Consider the following 21,906-nt stretch of genomic DNA (forward strand, 5'->3'; position numbering starts at 1 on the left):
AACATACACCTTACTTCTTTGCTTATCGTTTTATACCTATAATATAAAACATAAAAACATATATACATATAACTTTAAAGCTCAAATATTTTTGATGTTAATAAACATAATAATCTAATATTAGAATAAAGAATGTACAATAATAAATAGAATAAAAGAATAAAATTATAAATAAATAAAATAAGAAAAATTATAATTAATATTTAATCATAACTGTTGATGGTTCAAAACCATTTCAGTCGTGATTGAATATTTATTACTTTTAAATAGCTTATAATAATGCTATTCAAAGCGCAATTAAAATTTGTTTTAGGTAGTTAGATCTAGTGACGAAGTTATAGTTATAAAGCGACGAAGGTCATATGAAAATGCGATGAAAATATTATCTATATGTATATATGTATACATATAGTGTATCATGTCATAACCAAAGATGACATGACTTTATAGTTGGACATCGTACTCAATCTTAGAGTGAAAATCCCTAGAACGTTTGTATCAAAACAGCTGATTGCAGAAACTGACGAAAACGAAAATTCGTATTAATTGAAAAGCTATTGAAAAGTAGGTTAAAAAAGGTCAAATATCAGTCACGTCATTGTTAAGTTTCAGTAAAAGATTGTGATTATTTCAGTGAAATACAATTGTCAACTGTGAATTTTTTAACATAACAGATGTTTATTGTAAGAAATGTCACAAATTGATATTCAGGACTTATTTGATAAAAGCAGGTAATATTATCAGTTGTAAACAATGGTTTTAAATAACCTTTTGCACTTAATTTTCATAATTTTTTTTAATGGCAAATATAATTAAACTTTTAATATTAATAATTGATATTAATATATGTTTGGGATTCTGAAATAATTAATTTTTTGTTATTAACATATGGATACTATATAAATATGTGAAATATTATTTAAATAATATTTTATAACTGAAATATGAAGAATATGATTTCTATATACAATATTATTATTAATACAAAAACATAATATTCTTTTTATGTTAGCTTGTGAAATATGTGGAAAACCTTTTATGTATAACAGCATATATTGCATAAGAACAGTTAAAAATATATTTTTGTTTCACATGATTACTTATTTCACAATAACAGATATAAAAAGCCATTCAATTTTTATTTATAAATGTTACTATTAATAATTAATGGTAATTATAATGTAGAAATAATAATTTGTCAATTAGAATATTTTTATATTTTAAATATACATATTTGTTAATTTAAATAGTATTACTATTAATAATTAATTTCAATATTATTATAATATGTTAAAATTAAATATATTATTTAGGTTTCCCAGTGGTTGGCGTCTTGCACTTATATTTTTATATACTCCAGTTGGTCTTTTACTTGTATCACTACGATTATTAATTGCTCTACAACTTTGGCTTATTGCAATACTATTACCTGATTATAATACTCTTCGGACATTTTTACATCATGGATTTAGTTTTGTTTTTGGTATAATGGTAAAGATCAATGAGGGTGAAGTTAGAGACAAACAGGCAAGAATTGTAATTAGTAATAATGTCTCTGTTTTGGATCATTTTGCTTTATATAAAGCTACACAAGCATTAAGTCCTACTATGTGGGAACTACCTACCTCCATGGGCAATGCACTAGGTTTACAAGTAATGGATATGAATAGCAAAGAAGCACTAATTGCCAATATGAAACAGTTTCTTTCTACAACAGATAGCAATATTGCGATACAACCTGAATTTGGTATAACCAATAGTCGTGTAGCCTTATTAAAGTTCAATTCTTGGCCATTTACCATAGAAGCATCTGTTCAACCAGTCGCAATTAAAGCATGGAGGCCAGAATTTATATCCATTCATCTTACCTCATTGGCATCTAGACGATGGATAGATATTTTTTGGTTCATGTTTGTTCCTTATACAGTTTTCATATTTAAGTACCTGAAAATCAAGCAAAATCCAGATTGTGAAGTACTAGTACGGGAAGTAGAAAAAGACATAGCAAGTAATCTTGGACTTCAAACAAGTTCTCATACTGTGTTAGATAAAAAAGAATTTGAAAAACGCTATATTATGGAAAAGGCACAAAGTAGGAGGTTCAATAGAAATTCTCCAACTTCACAAGTTATACATAGCATTGAAATACAGAGGATGGTCCGACAAGTCAGTGAAGTGCTTCCATTAGTCCCGCATAATGTGATTCTCAGAGATCTTTGTACGTAAACAAATAATTATTATTATTACTTTTAATCTTCAACATTAATTCTAATTCATTAATCTTTATTTCAGTAAAAACACGCAATGTTGATATTACAATTGCCAATATATTGGATGGCATAGTTACTTATACTCCAGATTCATCTCAAACAGTTACACGAACAGCATCACTAAATCAATTACAAAAAAGTACAGTTAAAGACAACAGTAATGTAGGATCTTCTTCCTTCCAGGAAAGAAAAATTAAAATGCTAAGGGAAGCTAGAGAAAGGTATATTCAAAAACATGGACTTAAAAACTGCTGACATTCTCATTACAGTTTTATTCTGGTTATTGTATCTTTATTGATTACAAATATCTAACGTTTTGCCGTATGTGTATTTACTATTACATACTGTGAATATAACTTTATTTCAAAAATACGACTGTATATGTTTATGTCCTATTCTTTTACATAAATATTATATTATTATTATAGAAAGACATTTTGGAAGACAATATTTTCAGTCGATTTATATTTTTCATATTTTTATTAAGTAAAATAAAAACTTCATTTATATATTAGTTATACATAAAAATAAATTCATTACTCCGTATGGCACAAAAATTAATAAATTATGAACAAATATATATACATATAAAAATGCACTAAATGTACAATATATTTCATTACCTATATATATTATTTGTAATATTCTTATAACTTATAAACTATTGGAAGACATTCAATTTGATAAATAGTACATATTATATCAATATTTTACTGCTTAATTATCCTAAACTATTATCTTATACAAAAGATGTTTAAAGTTTCAACTTATTTTATTAATTATGAGAATATATTACTAACTGAGCATTTTTTAACTTCGATACTTTTTAGGATCTAATATTCTCTTAATATTATTATACTAGATAAATTAAATAAATTGCTTAATAAAATTCAATGATACTTAATATTTCCAAGACATAAATACTTTATCTGAAGGAAATCATCAACACCATGTTTAGAACCCTCTCTTCCTAGACCTGATTCTTTTACTCCTCCGAAAGCAGCTTCTGCAGTAGAAATTATCCCTTCATTCACACCAATCATTCCAACTTCTAATTGTTTTGCTACCCTAAATATTTGTGATATATCTTGGGAATAAAAATATCCAGCTAATCCAACAGATGTATCATTAGAGGATTGTATAACTTCATTTTCGGTTTCAAACTTATGAATAACAGCTACTGGGCCAAAAATTTCCTTGTTGTAAATTTGCATGTCTTTAGTAACATCTGTCATAAGTGTGGGAGCATAAAATAGTGGTCCTAACTCAGGTAATGGTGTACCACCACAATGTACTTTTGCTCCTTTTTCTACGGCATCAGTAACTAATGCATGTACCATATTTAACTGACTTTCTTTAATGAGAGGCCCATGTGTGACACCTTTCTTACTACCATCACCCATTTTAATTTCACTTTTAATTCTTGATAAAAACATTTCTATGAATTGGTCAAATTTACTACTGTGTACAAAGAACCTATTTGCAGAAACACATGTCTGACCAGAATTACGAAACTTACTTGCCATAGCACCATGTACAGCTATATCTAAGTCTGCAGAATCAAAAACAATAAATGATGCATTACCCCCTAATTCAAGACTAAGCCGTTTTACAGTTGAAGCACTGTTTTTGTACAAAATTTTCCCTACATTCGTTGAACCAGTGAATGATAAAACTTTTACATCAAAATTTTCACATAATTCTTTACCAACAGCAGGAGAATTTTTTAAACCTGTTGTAATTACATTTATTGTTCCCTGAGGAAAACCTGCTTTTTCTGCAAGATCTGCTAATGCTAAAGCAGTAAGAGGTGTTTCTTCTGATGGTTTAATTACACAAGTACATCCAACAGCAAGAGCAGCAGCTGCTTTACGTGTAATCATAGCATGTGGAAAATTCCATGGTGTAATTAAAGCAGCAACACCTACTGGCTCTTTGTATAGAAAAAGCTTTCTGCTGGCAATTGGTGTTTGCAGTATTTCTCCATCAATTCGTCTAGCTTCTTCTGAAAACCACTCAACAAATGAATTTCCATACTTGATCTCAGCTTTGGATTCTGTGATAGATTTTCCATTTTCTTTAGTTAAGATTTTTGCTAAGTCTTCTGAATGTTCTACCATTAAATTATACCAATTTCTAAGTAAATCACTTCGTTCCTTTGCTGTTGTCTTATTAAATGATTGGAAAGCTTTAGATGCTGCATTAATTGCTAATTTTGTATCTTCAACATCCATGTCAGGCACATTATTAATAACAGATTGATCAGCTGGATTATAAATAGGAAATGTTTCATTTTTTCTTCCTCCTATCCATTTTCCATTTACATATGCTTGATCTCTTAAAAGATGCATTGATCGACTTAAGAAAGCAGTATAATATGAAATATTTCTTTGTAATAGATGCATATTGGAGAAAGTTGGATGCATAATCTGTAACCAAATAATTTATGAAAGATTATAAAAAAGTTACATCACTTTTTGAGTGAAAACACAATGTTAATTATATGTAGGTAAACTGATTATGAAACTGGTTATTAAATGTTATAATTGATATTGAATAAAAGTAACATTTAAAAAAATGACACGATGATGTTATTTCAATCACGTATTTTATAATTTGCATATGAATATGTTAGTAAACTGTCAAAATGACACTTACCTTTGAATAGATGAATATCAAAGAAAGGCAACTTATGTGTTCGATGCAACGTTCTATTGCATACAGCTAGTTTCAAATAACGTTATCAACTCGTCTTATTAATTTTATCGCAATTGACCTTATATAACTTGCCGTTGCTTTATTCCGACTTTCTGATTAAACCTATACACGTATTCCAGCTTATTCTTCGACTTTGGAATAGTGTGTGTAGCCGGCGCGCCGGCGTCCTTCAGTCAATAAAATTATTATCGGATTTAAATGTTTATTACAGTATCATATTCTACAAAACAAAAAGCATACAAGAATTTTATGCACCATGAGTACGAATACGAAAAGAACTATTTATGTGGGTAGGTAGCAATTTGTTACTATTAATTCTACCTATATATTATGATAATATAACCTATTTTTAATATAATTTATATATCTTGTTTATTACTATTTTCGATATCTAGGGGGTTTAGCTGAAGAGGTTGATGAAAAAGTATTACATGCAGCATTTATACCTTTTGGAGAAATTGTCGATGTACAAATACCATTAGATTATGAATCAGAGAAACATAGAGGATTTGCTTTTATTGAGTTTGAAAGTGCAGAAGATGCAGCAGCAGCAATTGATAATATGGTACATGTATAAAACAACACTATCTGTGTGAGTTATTTAATATAGTTTTATAACAAAAATCTGCCAAATCTCTCAATCTCAAATTCTTTCGATAATTTATGTAATATTTTGCTCTTTTAACATTTTGTTCTATCTTTGCAATAACAATTATACAAAAAATGTTTGAAGAATTTAATATAAAAAAAACAATGTATATTATATTCTCTTCTATCTATTACTATAAAATTCATATAAATGTGGACAAAAAATTAATTCTATTTATTTAATCATTATAATATTGATCGTTTTAAAATCATTTAACCCATAAATTTTATCAAACCTTATCTTGAATAAGCAGAATGATTCTGAGTTGTTTGGCCGAACAATCAGAGTAAATATTGCAAAACCACAGAAGATAAAGGAAGGTTCATCGAAACCTGTTTGGGCTGATGATGTATGGTTACAAGAGCATGCAGGTGAAACACTTAAAAATGATGATAATACAAAATCAAGTGATACAGTGCAACCAAAAAAAGGAAAACAGAATCCTCAAGTATATTTTGATATTAGTATCGGAAAACAAGAAGTGGGTAGAATTATTATGATGTTGAGAGCTGATATTGTACCAAAGACTGCTGAAAATTTCCGTGCCCTTTGTACTCATGAAAAGGGATATGGTTATCAAGGAAGCACTTTTCATAGAATTATTCCAGAATTTGTATCCTTTATTTATTCTTTTACAAAGTTAAATACTTTTTTTTCATGTATCTTTTATATAGCAAGTGTAACAGTGGATCTATATTCCTTATATATACAAATGTAGATGTGTCAAGGAGGAGATTTTACAAATCATAATGGAACAGGAGGAAAGTCAATCTATGGAAATAAATTTGATGATGAGAATTTTGAACTAAAACATACAGGACCAGGTACATTGTCAATGGCAAATTCTGGTCCAAATACAAATGGATCACAATTTTTCATATGTACAGCACGTACAGATTGGCTAGATGGAAAACATGTAGTGTTTGGACATGTTCTTAGTGGTTTAGATGTTTTAAAAAAAATGGAAAAATGTGGAACAAAAACAGGCACTCCTACTCAGAAAGTTGTTATAATAGCTTGTGGAGAATTGACTTAAATAATCACATTTATTACTTAATTATATCAGTTTTCACGGATTTTTTATTGGTTAAAGTTTTTAATAAACAAATTTATGAAAAGTGCTAATTAAAACAAAAAAATGTATGTAAGAATGTTATATGTAATTATGATAAAGAAAATACATATAGAATAAAAATACATACAGAAATAGTCCTATAATTATTTATTTTTCAGCTTGAGCTCTGATTTACAAAATTTTCTTTCAATTATAAGTTTTAAGATTTAATTAAGAAATTTTCTTTTAAAAAACGTGTTTTAAGTACTAACATACATACATCTGCTATCATAGATGTAATTCTTGTATTTTATACTGAGCATTATCATGTATATTTCATGATGAATTGCAATTGAAAATTTATATTGCAGCATTTCAGCGTATATTGCATTAGCAAACTGCTTTATTAGGAATAAATGAAGTAGCTGCTGCTACTCTTGCGTCTGAAAGAATTCGTGTAAATTACATAGCACCTGGTGTTATAAAGATTAAATTTTCACAAATGATACATTTTTTTTTATATTCTTTTGTTACTATCTTACTATATTATTAATAATACATAATAATATTTTACATAACTTCATAAATATGAATTAGGGAAAGCAATATTATCAACAATACCAATGTAGAGGTTTGGTGAATCAGATGATATAGCAAAAGTTGCTACATTTTTAGCAAGTGATGATGCTTCATACATTACTGGTGAAACTATTGTTGCTGCTGATGTATTACGAAGTAGACTCTAAATATTGTTTATGAAATTACTTTTATAAGTTGTTAAAATTATATTTTATTTTATTAAATATTTCATATATTTGCGTAGTATGCAATTTTGTTTATATCTCTAATAAAATATTGCAATTTAAAAATATGTTATTTATATTTTTAAAATAATTAAATCTTAAATGTCTTGTACAAAATTATATTTTCATATGATTACTAATAGTTTATTTTTCGAAATAGGTTAGATTTAGGGAATATTTGCAATGTACAAAAAAACCTGATCTTATAATTATATAATTTGTATTCATACAGTAGCAGTTATAAAAGGAAAAATTATTCACTTCAAATTGCAACTTTGCTAATTTTAATATTTATGTACAATTATGTATATAATCAAAATTTTATTTATATGTATATCACATCGAACGATAATGGTAGATAAAGGTAATGGCAGATGAAAATATGGTTCAGAACGCAGTGCGGCCAAAGGAAAATCAAGGAGGCGATAAAAACGGATGGGAAAATGAAGAAGATGAAGAAAATTGTAATGATGCTGGTAAATAATAATTTTATATAAAAATACACATGATAGATAAACTGTTTTCTTAGTTTGTCTAGTATTTGGTATATATATAGTTTCTTTGCACATACATATTTACATATTATATTTTTAATAAAATTCTACGTATAGAATGTATAGTTTTATTGATTAAAACATACGTATTCAAATTTTCTGATTTTAGAATTTGAAGCTATAAATGCTCAATTAGATCAGCTTAATTCAGTTTTGGATAACCTCGAACAAAAAAATGACGATATTCGTGCAGAATTGATTCAGTTATTACAATCAAATCGAGAAGCAAGAAAACAATTTCAAGAATTCCAGAATTCCGTGAAATCGGATTTATAATATTTTGTTTGAAATAGGTATAATTATACCCCGAAAATATATATTTATACTCCATTAATAATATATTTCAAATTTTTACAATGTTTTACATTACAATAAATTAACCTTTTTACTGTTCCAGATGATAATATATTGTAAATACATATATTGAATAATAAAACAGTATGACATTATATTTTTTACTGTTTTATAGTACAATGTGGCATTGTCTAAATATTTAAAAATTGGGAACATTCCTGTTAGAATTTGAGTAATATATAAAATCATTCTTATGTTTCTATATAATAATAAACCAAATATAAAAATATATATATGCGCAAAATATTATTCATGTACATATTGTAGTTTAACTTTATTATATATTTGTCATATTATAATCTAAGTTATCTACAGAAAATATTAAAAGTTTTTTAAAACTTTCTGAATCAAAATCTTGAATTAGGAGTACATTAGGTTCATTTGACAATAAATGATCAAGTACAACCTGACCTCGTGTTCTAGTACCATTTAATTCAATATCAGCATGATATGGCACTACATTTTGAGCAATTTCTGGCTTTAATAATATTGCAGCTAAAATTGCATCACAGGTAATATAATTAGGAAATCGTCTTTTTCTTTTCTTTTGATATGCATATTCAATATCATTCATAAGCTGAATGCAAGGTTTATCCATTTTACCTAATACGTCTCTCCGCCATTCCTAAAAAGTATTAAATTAAGTTATTGATATCTATTAGATAGTAGTTTACACAGTACTTAAATCAATATACACACATGTGAAATACAAGATTTTAAACATGTTTCCCATGGTAACAGCCTCAAAGGATTTTTATTATTATTAAATACTATATGTACACTTTCTGGATCCATGTAAAAATTAAATTCTGCTTGAGGTGTAATATTTCCTTGTGCTAATGTATACAATGAAAGTGAATAAAAGTACGAAAACATGACTAATAAAAATAAATAAAGAGAATAAATATCACCTGTTGCATTTCCTCCCATAATGTAAAATTCTTTGACATGGTCCACAAATTGGGGGTACATTTTTATAGCCAATGCTATGTTTGTTAATGGTCCTATACATAAGATATTCACTTCATTGGGATATTTTGATACAATCTTATTCAATGCATATGCAGCATGTTCGTGTTCTAATTTACTTGTATCTATCTGGGTATTATATACATCTCCAAATCCATCAATGCCATGATAATGATCCTGAACTGCATTTTTAATGCAAACTAAAGGTGCGTATGCTCCTTGATAAACTGGTATCTAAAATAATAAAGTATTTAACATACATTTGTTAAAAGCACATAGAATATGTAAAAAAACTAGAACTTACATCTGTTGCTTTACAAACATCTAAAGTTCTAAATACATTTTTTACCACATTGTCTACAGTTGTATTGCCATTGACACAAGTAATCGCTTCAATCTGAATTTTCTTCTGTTTATGAGCAGCAATTAATATTATTAATGCTAGTGCATCATCTATACCAGCATCACAATCAATGATAACTTTGGTTTCTGCCATCTTAATTGAAAAATATTTTACTTTTTATTTTGTAATATAAAGAACTTACTAGTTTATTACTTTATGGTTTACAGATATTTTACTTGTTATAATGAAAATAAATGTATATTAAATTGAATTATTATGTACAGGTGTTAAATATTTTAATTTCTTATTGTAGGTGTTTGTAACAAACATTAATTTTAATCTCATTAAGCACACTTTAAGATTTGATTTAGTTTAACTCCAGATGTATGTATTTATAGGTTTATGTATACACATATATAGTTATATATATATCACATATAAGGTACTATATAGGTAGGTGAATTTAAAATATAAGTGCAAACAAAATCGATTTTAGCCATTATATAGTTTTTTAAATTGTACACTATATCGACTAAATTGTATTAATAAAATATTAACGATAATATTTCTTATATTTTCCTAAATTATTATTACCTTATCTACTGCTAATCATAGTTTGAATTTCGAAGATAGTACATTAGGCTATAGTAGATGGCGTAATTTTGAACCAAAAAGATATTGGAATAACAGGGCGACGAAAGGACCTAAACGAATTATAAACGGTAGTTATAATCTTGATTTTTTCCATCAAAATGAAGTAATTACGAAAGAATTGACAAAATAATATCATAATATATACCATATTTTCATGTTTTAAATTGCAAATAAAATATTAAAATGGATGAGGCAAAGTTTCTAAAACGGTAAGTATTTTATCACATCAATATACTATGAATTATACATTATATAGTTGTTACATGAATTTGAGAAATATACATTTAGATTTTATATTTAATATTTTATATCTCTTTGAATTAATACATAGCTTATAACTGTATTATATGCGTTTTCCAAATTTAGAAAAGTGAGATCTGGCACTTTAGATGTGCATCCAACAGAAAGAGCTTTAGTAGTAAATTATGATGTTGAAGCATTAATCTTGGGTGAATTAGGAGATCCTATGTTAGGAGATCGTAAAGTAAGTTTTAAATAATTTATTTCTATTTTGATTGGAAAGATTGGGAAAATTGGAATGATTATGTGATTATAAATTACAATACATTTACAGGAATGTCAAAAAATAATTCGACTAAAAAGTTTAAATTCAGACACAAATGTATCACTTTTAGCTAAAGAAGTAATTGAAAAATGTTCTTTGATACATGAATCGAAGCTTCATGAAGTAGAACAATTAATTTACTATCTTCAAAATCGTAAAACAAATGATACTATAAGTAAGTTTGCATATGCATAAGAAATTGTTTTTAATGATATTTCCTATTTCTTTTATTATATATTTATTTTATGGTAGACAGTGATAATAATTCTCAACTATCAAGACCAACATCATCAAATTCAGTATCTACAGATAATGGTGAAACAGAACGAGCAATCATTAGCAACGTTGATAATTATATTGAATTATTATATGAAGAAATACCAGGAAAAATCAAAGGTTCATCACTAATTCTACAGTTAGCAAGAGTACCTGATAATCTTCATGAATTAACAAAAAATGGTATTAGATATTATATAATAGTTATTAACTTACATTCATCTGCTGTTCTGATTACAAATAATTAATATCAATTTTTATAGAATCTTTGTTAAGTGCTTTAGCTAGAGTTCTAAGAGAAGATTGGAGAAGGAGCATAGAATTATCTACAAATATTGTATACATTTTCTTCTGTTTTTCAACATATAGTCAATTTCATAATATTGTTCTTGAATACAGGGTAAGTACTGTAAGAATAAAATAGAATGGGAAAAGATAAGAATATATTTAACAATTAATAATCCATATTTAGATTGGATCATTGTGTATGGATATAATTGACTTTGAATTACGTCGATATGATCAATGGAAAGAGGATATGGAAAAACGTAGGCGACATTTCGAAAATACTACAGGATTGACATTTTTTTCAACTGGAAATGATAATTGTGACAAGAAAACAAAAGTTGTTGATGATATTTGGAATACAGATGGTCCTTTAGATTATGAAATTAAAAAGCGATCTAATGAAGTAACTGTTACTGTAACTGAAAATGATATAAAGAAATTAAAAGAAGAACTTGAGAAAAGTCGTAAAAAATTCAAAAATTTAATAAAAAAGCAGGAACAACTATTACGAGGTTGGTACATAATTTCATATTTTGTTAATATTAATATTCTTTAAATATTACATATATACCTATTTTACAGTTGCATTTTATTTGTTATTAAATATTGCTGAAAATATGGAAGTTGAAAGAAAAATGCGCAAAAAGAATATAATTGGTATGCTCATCAAAACATTAGATAGGACAAATATAGATCTGTTAATACTTGTTATAGCATTTCTAAAAAAGTTATCTATATTTCGCGAGAATAAGGATCTTATGGTAACATTTTAAATTGGAGATTCACATAGTAGTGGTATATATTTATTTATTTATAACTATTTTTTTAGGCAGAGAAAAATATTATCGAAAAGATTCCAAGACTTCTTCAGAGCAATAATTCAGATCTTGTTCTAAGTACTTTAAAATTATTATTCAATCTTTCCTTTGATGCAAAACTCAGAGCAAAAATGATAAGAGTGGGTATATTACCAAAGTTAATTAAACTACTTGGTCAAAGTGACATTAAAAATAAAACGACAATTTTGGGTTTATTATATCATGCCAGTATGGATGATAAAGTAAAAGCTATGTTTACAAATACTGAATGTATCCAAATGGTAAGTAATAAAGTATTTTAGTATAACTATAAATAACGTTTATGATTCATATAAAATATATTATATTTAAACGTTTTTAAGATCACAAATATGATCCTAAATTCTGAAGATGATCAACCAAAGCTAGAATTAATAGCACTTGGTATAAATCTAGCAATTAACGGCAAAAACGCGCAACTGATGGTAGAAAACAATCGTTTACAAGGTCTCATAAAAAAAGCATTTCGGACTCAAGATCCTTTAATAATGAAAATGATTCGAAATATTTCTCAACACGATTCAACAAAAGAGAACTTTGTTGTAAGTAATTAAATTATTGTATGAAACAATTGTTTTTAATAAAAATATTTAAAAATTACCTTTAATTACTGCTAGGAATTTGTGGGTGATTTTGCTATGGCCTTAAATCAATCAGATTCTCAAGATTTTGTGCTTGAAGTTATAGGTGTATTAGGAAATTTAGAACTACCTGATTTGGATTATTCGCAAATACTTCATCGATGTGATTTGATACCATGGATACGCAATAATCTTGTTCCAGGTTCAACATTCATATCAAATTATATAAACACCTTATTTTTAAATATTGAATTTTTAAATATTTTATATTTCATTTATACGCATTTGGTTTTATTCAGGTAAAGCTCCAGATGATTTAGTACTTGAAATTGTAATATTTTTGGGTACTGCTGCATTTGACGAAGATTGTGCACGTTTACTGTGCAAAGCCGATATATTGCTATCTCTTATTGAGCTTCTTAAAGGTTTGTATATTATTACAAATATGTATAAATACTAATATTATTTTAATAAAAATAATTTTTTTTTAGCAAAACAAGAGGATGATGAAATGGTTTTACAAATAATTTATGTTTTTTATCAAATATCTAAACATGATTCGACAAGGGATTATTTAATACGCGAGACTGGTAATGGTAATAATCAAAATTCCTGCTTTGTTATCAAAACATAGCATTGGTAAAACCTATATAAAAATAGAAAATTTGACATGTTTCTTATTGCTGAAATATTTTTGTTACTTGCAGAAGCACCTGGGTATTTAATAGATCTTATGCATGATAAAAATCCAGCAATTAGAAAAGTATGTGATGCGTGTTTAGATGTTATTGCGGTAAGTAGATTTGTAAAATAATTTTACATATACTGAGTAATATTATTTTAGAACAATAAATAAATTTATATCATGAACTTTTAGATGTGTGATAAAAATTGGGCAGCTCGCATAACAGTAGAAAAGTTCAGATCACATAATCAACAATGGTTGGAAATGGTAGAATCTATAACAAATGATAGTAGCAATCACTTATTACCAGAAGAAGACGACAGTCTTTCTCCATTTATGAATGGTGATCTCTTAAAGCATACAATGCTCTTTCCATCGGGTAAATGATTTTTATATTTTATTCGATGAAATAAATGTTATGTTATTGAATCAATGTTGTACATTTAACAGGTAATGTAGCATCATTTAATACAGATGATCGATTTTCAATTATGAAAAATTCATCAGAGTCATCTGAAAATCAAAGTCGTCCAGTTAGTAGGTAAGCTACATATATGTATAAATCCATTCAAAATCCAAAATTATTAAGTATAATAACATCACATACTTTTTTAATATTCATATTTTAGGTATAAAGATTTTGATGAACTAGGTGAACTTATGGCACGTTCTAAGTCTCGTATGTCCGTTAGTTCTGGTATGGACGATCTTTATTACAACTCTAAAGTCAAATTTCCTGAATCAGACGGCTCACATGTACTAATATAGAAGGTCAATATTATATAAAATTATACGTTAATAATGTAATAGTTACTTTGTTTGATTACGTACATTTTAATGAATTTAATGGAACTAATTTTAATTATTATGATAATTAAGGCATAATTAACTCTTCTCATTTTAGGTGATGCACTATGCACGATTGAAGCAACAAAATTAACATCTGTAGCAACTTTTAAATAGTTTATTATATACGTATTTATTCATGGACAAATCTTAAAAAGCTTTAAAAACTGTGTACGTGATAAATTATTTTGATCTCATAATGTAATATTTTATTTTTAAAAAATTTTATTTTTTATAAATTAATTTAATTTATGAATGAAAATATTTAGTTCAGACTAATTTCTAACTTTGTATCTTTATAAAATAATTGATACAATTAATGTGATAATTTTGTTCACTATATATTTTAGCATGTGCAATATTATAATGCTATTATGCTACAAATGAAAAAATAGTTTTAGTAATAATACGGTACTACACATATGCTTCTGTTGCAGAACATTTAATAGCAAAAAATTGATAGGCAGCAGCAAAAGAAACAAAAAATTGTAAAACCCCATAGCCCGAGTTAATAATTTATAAAAATCTATTTTATATCAAGACAGTATATAAAATTGTATTCTTTACTTAACTATCAGATACACATTCCTTTATTTTAAATATTGAAAATTTAGATATTGAACTATTGGTGTAAAACAATATTATATGTGTTAAAAAGTAGTCTTACTCCCAAACATTTATTATTCTATATATCATAATAAGTGGAAGTATGGATTACCAATAATATATTTTAATTCTTCTTCTTACAAAGAAATACTTGTCATCAATTACAATAAAATTTACAATTATTGAAAGATCCTTGGTTTATTATTTGAGCTTAAACTTTTGCGTATAATAGAATGAGCACCTGGCCTAAATACAATAGTGTAGCTATTGTCACCATCTGTATAAAATGTATGCTCTTTTAAATCCCAACTAACAGGGCTATCTAAAAATCCTTGGACATGTAAAGCAACCCAAGGTAAACTGTTTTTCATTGATACATATTCTTCCACAATACTGTAGAAAGTTTTAATTTGTTTTGTTGTGAAGAAACCAGTCCATTGTAAATACCATACTTGACCAACATTTATAACTGATAATGGATATTTATATGTGTTTACATAATCATTCTCTATATTACTTCCTCTGAAAAAATTAATTTATTATTCTAAAAATTAAATTCGTTTGAACATTTGTTTAAAACTTATTATACATACAAGTTACCACAGATACTAAAAATTCCAAGCCATTCAAAAAATTTGTCATTATCAAATTCATTCGAAATTATTGGTATTGGTAAAGAATATTCAATTCTTTGTAAAAATGTTTGCTGACAAAGAGATACACTGTATTTGCGTTTATGGAACCATGCTGCCACAGATGAAGGGCACAAATTTTCATCTGAAAATATAAAAATAAAATAAATAGAATAAAAATGTATCATAAAAATATGTAAAGTTTAAAGATAATAAAAGATCTACCTGGTGGATTCCATGACACAATAACATCAAATTTTGTATTAAGACGCTCCTGTAGTGATGTTTGAACATGTTCATAATTCTTCTTACCAGGTGTAAAATTTTCAGACTTTAAATCAATAGTTACAACTTTTGATTCACGTTACCGATAAAAAAAAGATAAAGAAAGATATGTACAATGCATGTTAATGACTCAAAAACATAATCTAAATTAGTAAACTTTTAGAAGCTTTAAACGCTATTTGTATTTTAGTAAAAACAAAAGAAATTTACATATATAGATACTTTTATTTTTTTATGATTTTTTATACTTTTAAATATTGTATACAAATAGTCATATATTATTTTCATTATTATATATAACTTTGTTTCATTCAGTTACATAATATATATATATATATATATATTTTTTTTTTTCTTAAGGCATTTATAAATATGTAGTTAAGTCTAAAATTATATTATGCAAAAGATAAGCTTGGACTTGTGTCCAAATTAATATTAGTATTTTTTAACTCTTCTCTAAACATATCTAATTCTGTGGGAGATATTCCTTGCCAATTTTCTAATTCTGATAGACGATATAAATTATCACAAGAATGCATTAATAATTGTATAGTTTTCATTGATAAATCATGACTATACAATATTTTGAGCTCTTCTAATTTATGCATTGGATTTTCTGAAAATATTCTTCTTATTGTTTCATCTCCAATACCAGTTGATGAACCCAATTGAATAAATTTAATATTTTTACAATGAGAGAGTAAAAACTCTAGATGCATGTTTGCACATTCTACTACACATTTGATTCTTTCTAAATACTGAAATGGCGGGATTGCAAACTTTCTTGGATAAATTGGTGCTTGTTCTAAGAATTCACAGTTGTAAAAAACTAGACTGTTTATATTTGGGCAATATTGACTTATAGATATAAGTGCATTTAAGTCAATTCCATCTACATGTTCCAAATGTAAATTTGTAATTGTGCAACCTTTTATTTCTAATAGTGTTTTTATCCCATGGGCATAAAAATCACAAGATAGAAGTTTTAATTCTGTTAAATAATTAAGTGCAGCTAAAATTGTAAGATCCATAATTTTTTCATCACGTAATATACAAAGACTTGTAATATATGGGCACATATCAATTAAAAGATATAAATGTTCCACATTGAAATTTCGGCTCTCAAATGTTTTTATATGAAAAGAATTTGTATTGTTAATATTTTTCTGATGAATATGCTCTAAAACATATCCAAATTCATCACATCTACCAATATCTTCTATATTTAAGTGTTCTAGAAAGAGAGTTGCATAACCAGGTACAGTCACAGAAGTCTTACATAACTTAATTTTTTTTAAATATTTGCATGATAGTAAAGGACCAACACTCCGATCTGTTACAGATCTAGATGCAGTTACATCTAATTGCTGCAGTTTTTTACAGTTTTGAGCTAGAGCTGCTATAATACTATCTGTGCAATCAAAGCATAAAATAAAACATACTAAATTTGGCATAGCAGTTACGCCACTAATAATAACTTTTTCAATATCAGATGTTCTCCAACCAGCTGATCCTGAGCCTAAATCCAAAACTTCAAGTCCAACCATATCAGGTAATTTATTATAAAGAACATGACGCATAATTTTAGGCCAAGCAGAAAATTCAATTCTTTTTAAATGTGTATCTACAACCACTTCTGTTAAATGAAGAGCAACTGTTATTTCTGACAAAAAAGTTGCAGTTAAAACATATTCATTATATGAACCCCTAGTTTCTTTGACTAGATTAACAATTGCAGCTAATACTGTTCTAGACATTTTATCATATAGATGTCTAGGTACATTGTAACTTAGTAAATGTTTCATAAATTTCAACATTGAATGTAACTTAGCATATCCATATTCTGGATTTGTTTTAGAAATCACACAAATATGTTTTGTCAAGTATCTACCAAAAACAGTTACAAATTCTCCAATAGAGTATAGTGCTAGATCTACTAGCTTATGTACCTGGTGCTTTCTTGGCATTTTGAATTCTATTACTTTTCTTCCTAGAACTTACCATAACGTGTCTGCACTTTACGATCGAAGAAGGAAGCTTTGCCTTCTAAACCAAGCTTTTGAAAATCTTCTGTTAATAAAGATAATATTAAATGCCCAGTTGGTGTAACAGCAACTGAATTGTCTACATCTATTCTATTTCCTATTGTTAAAAGTGTCAACTCTCCTGGAAGCATTTATAAGAATATATGAAATATAATAAAACATTTTATTATTTCAATTATATTTTCAATAAAATTTTTGTACAAAAAATAAAGATCAATTGACAAACATTGAAAAACGTTAATGAAAATTATTTAATTGATTACCTTTCTTAACGAATGCTTCGATAAATTCTTTGTTTATTAATTCAAATACATTCAGCCCATTAACTCGATAATAATCGCTGTCTTCCGAAAGACAAGTTCGCAATTCATCCGGAATTCTGGCTGCATCAGGAAGTATTAAAGATATCTGGCAAAAATCCAACAGTAATTGCGAATTATGTAAAGATTTCTTAAAGCATCATTTTTATGAAATTTGAAATTAATATTGATTACAATTCATTTTTTACATACAGAATGGTTAAAATAATGTAATTTGACTACATCTGGCACATCAGTTTTCTTGTAATTTCTTTTTTCGGTAGAAAAATGATGTTGAGGTGGTTTAAAGTTCCATACTTCTGGACTAAGCATTTTTAATGCACGTTGAATGGCACGCTAGTTTTACAGGAATTGCCCGTGGCGCTGAAGTGCGATTTCGCGCAATTCACTTATTTTTTGTGATTATCAACTCATATTGTTTCTTCGCGTTGCTAAATAATTGTTCCACGTTGTTACGTTCCGGAAACTACCGTAAACTATAATCCATCTTTTGGTCAAGATGGTGGTCACCATCTGTATAACCATAAGTATTATTCGGACCCGTAATAATTCTAAAGAACCGTTACAAGGTTTAGCATTTGTTACTTTACAGTCAAGGCCCTTAATTATCATCAAACATCTTTAAAGTCGAAACGTTCCTTAGAATTATTATTCATTAAGGTAAAACACAGAAAAAGAGGGCTTTTCCCATTTTCAACAGCCACTGGTGGGGGCGCATATAATGGAACTATATTTCATGTATAAAGAAAACTATTTTTATATGTTTTATACTGCATTAATTTCGTCACACCATTGTAGTAACAGTGATAATAATAAAAAATTTATAACTATTGACATTTGTTCAAATTATGTATTTCTACTAATCTTGACCCCCTATCACCAGTATCCCCCGTGACATTCAACGGGTTAAAGAGTCAAATAAAATTATTTATTTTATTTTAGATATAAATATTCTTACTGTTAGAATGTTTATGCGCAAATACTATATAAGCAGTCATCATGCATTGCCATCTTTTAAAATGAGTATACGTGTTTTTGTTACTTTATGTTTATATTTTATTTATTATTAATTTAATTCTTCTTTTATATTATTATAAGAAAGCTAAATATGTGCCTCGGTAGCGCAGTAGGCAGCGCGTAAGTCTCATAATCTTAAGGTCGTGAGTTCGATCCTCACCCGGGGCAATTTTTTTCCATATTTGTACGAATAGTAAATATTTTGAGTAAAATTGAAATAATTTTTGGAAGTACTTAATTCTTATTAATTGTAGTTCATAACTTATTCATTTATTTATTTAAAGTATTTCTATAATATTAGAATAAAAATTATAGGTAAATTAATTTATATATTCAAAAAGGTTTTTTTTCTATAATGTAATTTTTATCTATAATGTAATTTTAAAAATGTATAAATACAAAGATAAAAATATAATGATTATTTTTTTCTTCTTCTGACTTCATTCGGATTTTTTTGCATCCAATATTTGACAGGACCTTTCGTTTTTATGCCCAACATAGCTGATTTAGAATGTACGTCGCGCATAATAAACGGAGAATATTCAGCTATACGATCATCTTCTAAAGGATTATTTTTTGTACGTGCTAGTCTTGATGGTCTTTGATGAGGTAATGGTTGATCTTCATAAAGAATAGGATTGTTTGCATGTTTTCCACCTTTCGGGAGCGGCAAAGAAAACTAAAAATTCATAAAACGTTTACATTATTATTATTATTACTATTATTATTCTAAGAATATTAATATTAGCATATGTATTAACAACAATAAAAAAATAAGAAATTCATACTCTTTTTCCTTTCTTTGAAATTGGCTTCCGGAAATTGATATGAATTTTTGGTTTTCCTTCATCATTTAATGTAACTGCAACTCTTTTCAATGTCTTATTACCACAACTAGGACAGAAAACTTTTGTCATAATACTAGTAGTTTTATAACACGCGTAACATCTAAAAATGTACGTCCGCATTTGTTTAATTACTCTTCCATCTAAGGAAATCACATTTAATCCTATTTGTTTTAAAACATTTTGCATAGCAAAATCCGTTGTTAAACATGCAACAGTTACAGATTTTTGTTCAAGAAAGTCTGAATCAAGTTCTTTCTTTATGTTACGAATGTTTCCTGAAATAAAGGACACTTTTTATTCATACAGATAGTTATATGAAATATTGAAAAATCTTACCAGGTGTAATCCAACCGCTATCATCATCACTATCATTGCCATCTTCATCATCATATTCATAATTATTATCATTGTTATCATCACTTTTGCCATCTTCATATTCACTATGCTGATCTGTATCATCATAGTTTTCCTTAATTGGAACAAGAATATTATCAATATTATGTTCAATATTATTTCTATCTTGAACTATAAAATTTGTTGATTCACAAGTTAATTTTGAAAATATTGTAGATAAATCTTCTGTTCTGTCTTGATCCACTTCAGAATCTGCTGTTTCATAATCGGATTCACTAGCATTATATTCCTTATAGTCTGATTCCGATTCTTCTTCTGTTTTTTCATAACTCATATTCTTTATGCTATTTTCCATATTTGTTTCTATTTCATTCTTCTTATTATTTATTATACATTTTTCTTGTTTTGACTCCTCATCATTATATTCTTTTGTATTATCTTCAACAACATCTTTCTGTACATTAAAAGTATGTAATTATTATATTAATCATTTAATAAATTAATATATTAATTTAAATGAAAAAACATTTACATTTTTCTCTGGCATATAAAAGCCAGCTAAGGGTGTACGAAGATCTTCAGTTTTCTCAACATTGGAATCCAGAGTCTGTGCTACCGTTGGTTTACTTCTTAAATGATCAGTTCCTATCTTTTCTTTTTCCAGCTGATATGTTAATGCAATTACTTTTATATCAGTAGCTGATAAACTAGTGTAATCACCAGTCTTTTTAGCAAATTCTGTCACTATAAATATGAAATAAAAATTAGTATACATTAAATTTACAATTTAATGTGTTAAGACATTACTGGACAAAAATTAAATCTTTTTACCAAATTTAATGTTTTCAGAATATGCATTTTGTATTTTTAAATCATATGGTAAGACGACAAGTCTTCTTAATTGTCTTTTACTTGTAACTTCATTTACTACATCTTGCTCTGTTATTATATTTACACCAACATCCTGAAATTCATATATCTTTATTATTATATTACTAATAGTCGTATAATACTGAGAGATTATATAAAATCAATATTGACAAATATAATTAACATATAATTAATATAAATGTTACTAATGAAATTATATTTAAAAAATAAGTAAATCATATCGAGACATTACACTGATATAAGAAAAACTTCACCTGTAAGGATGCATTTCGGATAAAAGCACTTGTATCAACAACTAAGTATTGCACTTTCTGTGTTACATTCATATTTAACAATTTTTATAATATAAATCTTTCGTAAGTATATATCCACGCGTTTTATAGAAGTTTAGCACTTGTTAAGGTTAGTGCACGTTTCTATGAATACTATATATGGGTGTATG

At 26.9% G+C, this 21,906-nt stretch overlaps 9 protein-coding genes and 1 non-coding gene across 13 annotated transcripts; 5 read left to right on the forward strand and 5 right to left on the reverse strand.

Moving 5' to 3' along the window:
- Positions 1 to 379: 379 nt before the first annotated feature.
- LOC138179269 (lipid droplet-regulating VLDL assembly factor AUP1-like) lies at positions 380 to 2,642 on the forward strand. Its single transcript, XM_069111890.1, has 3 exons — positions 380 to 731; positions 1,314 to 2,218; positions 2,293 to 2,642. The coding sequence occupies exons 1-3, from the start codon at positions 691 to 693 to the stop codon at positions 2,523 to 2,525; spliced, it is 1,179 nt and encodes a 392-aa protein (XP_068967991.1). The 5' UTR covers positions 380 to 690; the 3' UTR covers positions 2,526 to 2,642.
- A 139-nt stretch (positions 2,643 to 2,781) lies between these two features.
- On the reverse strand, positions 2,782 to 5,069 carry Ssadh (succinic semialdehyde dehydrogenase). The gene is made up of 2 exons (XM_069111889.1): positions 4,929 to 5,069; positions 2,782 to 4,699 (listed from the first exon to the last, which is right to left on the reverse strand). The coding sequence occupies exon 2, from the start codon at positions 4,694 to 4,696 to the stop codon at positions 3,161 to 3,163; it is 1,536 nt and encodes a 511-aa protein (XP_068967990.1). The 5' UTR covers positions 4,697 to 4,699; positions 4,929 to 5,069; the 3' UTR covers positions 2,782 to 3,160.
- An 85-nt stretch (positions 5,070 to 5,154) lies between these two features.
- Positions 5,155 to 6,813, forward strand: LOC138179273 (peptidyl-prolyl cis-trans isomerase E). Of its 2 annotated transcripts, none has more exons than XM_069111895.1 (4): positions 5,155 to 5,278; positions 5,384 to 5,553; positions 5,888 to 6,250; positions 6,356 to 6,813. In XM_069111895.1, exons 1-4 carry the CDS (start codon positions 5,245 to 5,247, stop codon positions 6,671 to 6,673), a joined length of 885 nt encoding a protein of 294 aa, XP_068967996.1. In that variant the 5' UTR covers positions 5,155 to 5,244; the 3' UTR covers positions 6,674 to 6,813. The 2 variants fall into 2 exon arrangements, with proteins under 2 accessions (XP_068967996.1, XP_068967997.1); XM_069111896.1 differs by having other exon boundaries at positions 5,891 to 6,250.
- A 931-nt stretch (positions 6,814 to 7,744) lies between these two features.
- LOC138179274 (bublin coiled-coil protein) lies at positions 7,745 to 8,497 on the forward strand. The gene is made up of 3 exons (XM_069111897.1): positions 7,745 to 7,970; positions 8,158 to 8,341; positions 8,446 to 8,497. The coding sequence occupies exons 1-2, from the start codon at positions 7,862 to 7,864 to the stop codon at positions 8,322 to 8,324; spliced, it is 276 nt and encodes a 91-aa protein (XP_068967998.1). The 5' UTR covers positions 7,745 to 7,861; the 3' UTR covers positions 8,325 to 8,341; positions 8,446 to 8,497.
- Positions 8,498 to 8,679: 182 nt separating this feature from the next.
- Positions 8,680 to 10,201, reverse strand: LOC138179271 (inosine-uridine preferring nucleoside hydrolase-like). Of its 2 annotated transcripts, none has more exons than XM_069111893.1 (5): positions 9,997 to 10,201; positions 9,676 to 9,867; positions 9,314 to 9,605; positions 9,102 to 9,238; positions 8,680 to 9,027 (listed from the first exon to the last, which is right to left on the reverse strand). In XM_069111893.1, exons 1-5 carry the CDS (start codon positions 10,057 to 10,059, stop codon positions 8,680 to 8,682), a joined length of 1,032 nt encoding a protein of 343 aa, XP_068967994.1. In that variant the 5' UTR covers positions 10,060 to 10,201. The 2 variants fall into 2 exon arrangements, with proteins under 2 accessions (XP_068967994.1, XP_068967995.1); XM_069111894.1 differs by having other exon boundaries at positions 9,951 to 10,126.
- Positions 10,202 to 10,368: 167 nt separating this feature from the next.
- Positions 10,369 to 15,516, forward strand: Kap3 (kinesin associated protein 3). The gene is made up of 17 exons (XM_069111886.1): positions 10,369 to 10,577; positions 10,735 to 10,852; positions 10,943 to 11,108; positions 11,186 to 11,392; positions 11,473 to 11,609; positions 11,682 to 12,009; positions 12,080 to 12,258; positions 12,327 to 12,596; positions 12,678 to 12,896; positions 12,972 to 13,137; positions 13,235 to 13,360; positions 13,427 to 13,531; positions 13,643 to 13,728; positions 13,813 to 13,999; positions 14,071 to 14,161; positions 14,250 to 14,391; positions 14,525 to 15,516. Exons 1-16 carry the CDS (start codon positions 10,552 to 10,554, stop codon positions 14,386 to 14,388), a joined length of 2,550 nt encoding a protein of 849 aa, XP_068967987.1. The 5' UTR covers positions 10,369 to 10,551; the 3' UTR covers positions 14,389 to 14,391; positions 14,525 to 15,516.
- LOC138179270 (ribonuclease P protein subunit p40-like) lies at positions 15,175 to 19,174 on the reverse strand. 2 transcript variants are annotated; one of them, XM_069111892.1, is made up of 7 exons: positions 18,723 to 19,174; positions 18,547 to 18,691; positions 18,298 to 18,442; positions 17,991 to 18,155; positions 15,930 to 16,055; positions 15,666 to 15,849; positions 15,175 to 15,594 (listed from the first exon to the last, which is right to left on the reverse strand). In XM_069111892.1, exons 2-7 carry the CDS (start codon positions 18,664 to 18,666, stop codon positions 15,252 to 15,254), a joined length of 1,083 nt encoding a protein of 360 aa, XP_068967993.1. In that variant the 5' UTR covers positions 18,667 to 18,691; positions 18,723 to 19,174; the 3' UTR covers positions 15,175 to 15,251. The 2 variants fall into 2 exon arrangements, with proteins under 2 accessions (XP_068967993.1, XP_068967992.1); XM_069111891.1 differs by having other exon boundaries at positions 18,547 to 19,172.
- On the reverse strand, positions 16,325 to 17,993 carry LOC138179267 (uncharacterized). The gene has a single exon (XM_069111888.1). It carries the CDS (start codon positions 17,954 to 17,956, stop codon positions 16,385 to 16,387), a length of 1,572 nt encoding a protein of 523 aa, XP_068967989.1. The 5' UTR covers positions 17,957 to 17,993; the 3' UTR covers positions 16,325 to 16,384.
- A 292-nt stretch (positions 19,175 to 19,466) lies between the features above and the next one.
- Positions 19,467 to 19,539, forward strand: TRNAM-CAU (transfer RNA methionine (anticodon CAU)). Its single transcript has one exon. It is a non-coding gene; the product is annotated as a tRNA-Met (tRNA).
- A 98-nt stretch (positions 19,540 to 19,637) lies between these two features.
- On the reverse strand, positions 19,638 to 21,885 carry LOC138179347 (RNA-binding protein NOB1). Its single transcript, XM_069112022.1, has 6 exons — positions 21,719 to 21,885; positions 21,405 to 21,537; positions 21,106 to 21,317; positions 20,556 to 21,027; positions 20,160 to 20,494; positions 19,638 to 20,050 (listed from the first exon to the last, which is right to left on the reverse strand). Exons 1-6 carry the CDS (start codon positions 21,788 to 21,790, stop codon positions 19,790 to 19,792), a joined length of 1,485 nt encoding a protein of 494 aa, XP_068968123.1. The 5' UTR covers positions 21,791 to 21,885; the 3' UTR covers positions 19,638 to 19,789.
- Between the last annotated feature and the right edge of the window lie 21 nt (positions 21,886 to 21,906).

The sequence above is a fragment of the Bombus flavifrons genome, chromosome 4 (genome assembly GCF_040668555.2).
Source record: "Bombus flavifrons isolate JBK064 chromosome 4, iyBomFlav1_principal, whole genome shotgun sequence".
Lineage (NCBI taxonomy): Eukaryota > Metazoa > Arthropoda > Insecta > Hymenoptera > Apidae > Bombus > Bombus flavifrons.

Coding starts and splice junctions, on each gene's coding strand:
- Ssadh (XM_069111889.1), bottom strand. CDS start 4,696: ATGCATCCAACTTTCTCCAATATGCATCTATTACAAAGAAATATTTCA.
- LOC138179269 (XM_069111890.1), top strand. CDS start 691: ATGTCACAAATTGATATTCAGGACTTATTTGATAAAAGCAG. Junction 732..1,313: donor GACTTATTTGATAAAAGCAG/GTAATATTATCA, acceptor TATATTATTTAG/GTTTCCCAGTGGTTGGCGTC. Junction 2,219..2,292: donor TGTGATTCTCAGAGATCTTT/GTACGTAAACAA, acceptor TCTTTATTTCAG/TAAAAACACGCAATGTTGAT.
- LOC138179271 (XM_069111893.1), bottom strand. CDS start 10,059: ATGAGATTAAAATTAATGTTTGTTACAAACACCTACAATAAGAAATTA. Junction 9,239..9,313: donor TATGGGAGGAAATGCAACAG/GTGATATTTATT, acceptor TGTATACATTAG/CACAAGGAAATATTACACCT. Junction 9,028..9,101: donor TAAAATCTTGTATTTCACAT/GTGTGTATATTG, acceptor AATACTTTTTAG/GAATGGCGGAGAGACGTATT.
- LOC138179270 (XM_069111892.1), bottom strand. CDS start 18,666: ATGCTTAGTCCAGAAGTATGGAACTTTAAACCACCTCAACATCATTTT. Junction 18,156..18,297: donor CGAAGCATTCGTTAAGAAAG/GTAATCAATTAA, acceptor AAATGCTTCCAG/GAGAGTTGACACTTTTAACA. Junction 16,056..17,990: donor TAAAGTGCAGACACGTTATG/GTAAGTTCTAGG, acceptor GTGAATCAAAAG/TTGTAACTATTGATTTAAAG.
- LOC138179267 (XM_069111888.1), bottom strand. CDS start 17,956: ATGCCAAGAAAGCACCAGGTACATAAGCTAGTAGATCTAGCACTATAC.
- LOC138179274 (XM_069111897.1), top strand. CDS start 7,862: ATGGCAGATGAAAATATGGTTCAGAACGCAGTGCGGCCAAAGGAAAAT. Junction 7,971..8,157: donor AGAAAATTGTAATGATGCTG/GTAAATAATAAT, acceptor TTCTGATTTTAG/AATTTGAAGCTATAAATGCT.
- Kap3 (XM_069111886.1), top strand. CDS start 10,552: ATGGATGAGGCAAAGTTTCTAAAACG. Junction 12,897..12,971: donor CAACAAAAGAGAACTTTGTT/GTAAGTAATTAA, acceptor AATTACTGCTAG/GAATTTGTGGGTGATTTTGC. Junction 13,532..13,642: donor AATACGCGAGACTGGTAATG/GTAATAATCAAA, acceptor TGTTACTTGCAG/AAGCACCTGGGTATTTAATA.
- LOC138179347 (XM_069112022.1), bottom strand. CDS start 21,790: ATGAATGTAACACAGAAAGTGCAATACTTAGTTGTTGATACAAGTGCT. Junction 21,538..21,718: donor TCCGAAATGCATCCTTACAG/GTGAAGTTTTTC, acceptor TATGAATTTCAG/GATGTTGGTGTAAATATAAT. Junction 20,495..20,555: donor TAGCGGTTGGATTACACCTG/GTAAGATTTTTC, acceptor CCTTTATTTCAG/GAAACATTCGTAACATAAAG.
- LOC138179273 (XM_069111895.1), top strand. CDS start 5,245: ATGAGTACGAATACGAAAAGAACTATTTATGTGG. Junction 5,279..5,383: donor GAAAAGAACTATTTATGTGG/GTAGGTAGCAAT, acceptor TTCGATATCTAG/GGGGTTTAGCTGAAGAGGTT. Junction 5,554..5,887: donor CAGCAGCAATTGATAATATG/GTACATGTATAA, acceptor ATCTTGAATAAG/CAGAATGATTCTGAGTTGTT.